Below are 3,375 nucleotides of genomic sequence, written 5' to 3'. Positions count from 1 at the left end.
GCTTCCGCCTATATATGTAAATGTTACTTCTTCAGGAGATGCACTTCCCTCGCCCCTAAAAAATGTTCTTATTCTTATATTGAAGAAGAGTCCACAAGGATGTGTTAACGTAGTGCAAAATTGAAACTTGAAAACAGGTTACAATCAATGCGTTGCGTTACAATGGTAGAAGGCTAAATAAATTAAAGATTCCAGGCCTTCGTTATATTGGAAATTCGAATGGAGAACCCTTCTAAATAAATTAAAGATTCCAGGCCTTCGTTATATTGGAAATTCGAATGGAGAACCACAAGGATGTGAACGTAGTGCGAAATTGACACCAGAACACGTTCCAATCTATGCATGGCGTTACATTGGCAGAAGCGAAATTGACACTAAAACACAGGTTCCAATTCCAATCTATGCATGGCGTTACATTGGTAGAAGGCGAAAGAAATCAAAGATTCCAGGCCTTCGTTATAATGCGAGAGAATGGATAATATTGGAAATTCGAATGGAAAACACAGATCAATTTAAGGGGGGAGGTTGGCGAAAGAAATCCAAGATTTCAAGCCTTCGCTTTATTGTGAGAAAATGGGTAATATTGGAAATTCTAATGCAAAACACAAATCGGATCAATTTAGGGGGAGAAGTTAACAGGGTAAACAAGGTTTTGATCAGGATAGAAAAGTCCAAAATGTCGTTCTGGCTCGTCCCCGCCTTTCAAATTCTCGTTGAAAAGAGCGAAAATGTATGTATCAATGTGCTGTCCAGGCCTCTTTGGCGTTCCTGCATTTGAAAGCACATGTTTGATCAGATTGTTGTTGTAAGTCTGCGCATTCTCAACAGTAGCCGCTTCATTGCCCGCCGAAGGCCACCCGCTCTCAGTTATGACGATGTGAATATCGGGATGTCCCGATTTCTCCATAGCCGAAATCAGAGAATCCACCAGCGCATCGAACAAGCTTCTATATAGACGACCTCCATCGTTCACCACCGGATCCGCGGATCTAAACAAAGCATAGTCTAACGAGATTTGGGCCTTGTTGTAATTGTAACTAATGTAGGGATACACATTAGCCATGAAAGGAGCCCCATTCTCTCCCAGAAAGTTAAGTACATCGCTCATGCTACTCTTCAATTCATCAGCGAATTCTCCCTGAGAAGGAGGATACGATTTTCCCAGAACAGACGAGGCGTGGGTAGTGGAGACCTTTATGGAGCTCTGCAGATTGGCATTCTTGACTGCGGTTTGAATGTTTCTCATGGCAGGAACGAGATAGGGAAGATGCTGCCGATTTTCACTTGAAAAAACTTCGTTGCCGACTGCGATGTATTTGATGTTGGTGGCCGGATAGAATTGGCGAATGTTGTCGTTAACCCACCCGTTTGCTGCAGCCTGATCGTATGCGATCTTCTGGAGCTCATCGTTCCCAACTCCGACAATCACCTCGATTCCTCCGCTGTTTTGTAACGCTCCCTGCGCTTCCTGATGTGCTTGGAAAAGCCTAACTTTGCCGATGTTGTGAGACCTTATCAGATTTGCCACCTGATCTGGAAGTGGCAAATTGTTTGCAACCATTCCATAACAGACTCCAACTGCAATAATATTCTTGCAATTCAGTCAGATTATCACAGGCCTTGAGTTTCAAAAACCATTCATGATTATTACGCTCACACGTAAGGATAATAGCTATGAAAATTAAAAGAAATCATATGTTTGATACCTTTGTTGCTGGATGCCATTTCTCGGCCGGCTGTATATTTGCTTCCAAATAACAGAAGCGGCCTGGCCTGCTCTTTGTCGATCCAGGTTTGGCTCTCCCAACAACGTCGTGACATTGCCCATGGCCGAGAGCTCCAAGAGACTCGTTCCCCATTTAACTCCGCTCGCCATGGTAGGCTGCTCAGGTCCCAAGCGGTTCGCCCGGTCGCTATAAAATGATCCATTCCGCCCCTTTTGCTCCAGCTCCAGCTTCCATTATTCTCCAGCCAAGAAATCAGCTCTGCCCCATGACCCGAGGCCCGGTCCCGTTCGTTCCCGTAAAGATAACGCAGGGCATCCAGGCCGATGTAATAGGGTATATAAAAGGCATCTGAGACAAGGCACTGGTATTTTTTCGCGGTTAAATTCAAATTTGAATTCGAATTCAAATAGACCAGTGATATAAATAACATTAATATCGTCAGGTTGGTAAGTGTGCTCATCAATACACCAGAGGGAGGCCAAAGTGGCTGCGGGCAGGGTCGCCGTCGAGGGGCAGGAGCACGGCAGCCGGAGAGGGATGGATGCGCCGGATGGATGCCATGATGCATGGTGGAGGATGAAAGGTCGCCATGACGTCAACCACGCAGTCTGCCGCTGTCAGATGGGGTACCTCCATAGCATTAACTTTGCTATGGAGGTGGAAATAGGATCTGCCCGATATCCACAAGGAGGAGTACTTGTCACTCTTATAGTCAAATGCCACACGCAATGAATATCCACCCACATCGTTGGTGATAAAGCACAATATCCCACGGGGCGAATTCCCAAAGTCTATCGGACATTCCAGTGTCCAACAGCGTTGCTTGGAATCCTGTGTGCTAATTGTATTATTACACACAAAATTCACGCTTTCAAAGTGAAAAGAACATTCAAGTTTAAACATATTCTGCCGAATTTGTCCTTCGTCCTGCACAAGCATTTCAGTTGACCCATTCAAAATCCAATTTATCTATGCTTCAAAACAATTGTTCTTCTTTTCAAAAAATTGAACACCCACCATCTCATTATCCACTTTTCCACTCAACATGAAATTTGGTAAACGAACGCCAATCCATTTGGCCGAGTTCTGCACAAATTTGACAAGTTCCATTAGAACAACAAAATCTATAAATTGTAATATTGTTTCAAGTTAGAATGAGTTAAGGCACTCATCGATGGACCACCACACATTGATTGAACACCACTAGAATACTCAAGGTTTCTTAATTAGCAGAGAATATTACAGAAATTTAAAATAAATAAATTGTATGTATTAATGTTTTGTGTAATGAGCAGAGATATTCACCAAAAAACTGCAAAAATCTTCCCAGAAAATTTTATTGTCTGTTGAAATCTTCAGACAATTCAAACATTTTAGGCTATTCATTCCTTCTATTCGCTTCAGCTTCCAACACCTCTCTGCTTCAATCTCTTCCACAGATATCAGACCTCGTACACTAAGGGTTTCCAGCGCGATGCAACCATTTATGTTGAGAAATTTAAGGTTCACGAGACTTGAAAGGTTCAGTGTCTCCAACTGCGAGCAGTCTTGCAGGTTCACTCTTACTAATGCTGATGGCAAGCCGATAATCTGCTTTAACTGAATATTTTCTGAAAGATTAATTGTTTGGAGCCAGGGGTAAACACCT

At 43.1% G+C, this 3,375-nt stretch overlaps 1 protein-coding gene across 1 annotated transcript; it reads right to left on the bottom strand.

Annotated features, from left to right (window-relative positions):
* Positions 1-368: 368 nt before the first annotated feature.
* LOC149244022 (glucan endo-1,3-beta-glucosidase-like) lies at positions 369-2,428 on the bottom strand. Its single transcript, XM_089374716.1, has 2 exons — positions 1,707-2,428; positions 369-1,578 (listed from the first exon to the last, which is right to left on the bottom strand). Exons 1-2 carry the CDS (start codon positions 2,293-2,295, stop codon positions 620-622), a joined length of 1,548 nt encoding a protein of 515 aa, XP_089230842.1. The 5' UTR covers positions 2,296-2,428; the 3' UTR covers positions 369-619.
* Between the last annotated feature and the right edge of the window lie 947 nt (positions 2,429-3,375).

Source organism: Pinus tabuliformis, chromosome 8 (assembly GCF_031772625.1).
Source record: "Pinus tabuliformis cultivar Carrire ecotype Pingquan chromosome 8, CPIR1, whole genome shotgun sequence".
In the NCBI taxonomy this organism is placed as follows: Eukaryota; Viridiplantae; Streptophyta; class Pinopsida; order Pinales; family Pinaceae; genus Pinus; species Pinus tabuliformis.
The sequence above is the reverse complement of the archived record's forward strand: the minus strand, read 5'-3'. Positions and strand labels throughout refer to the sequence as shown.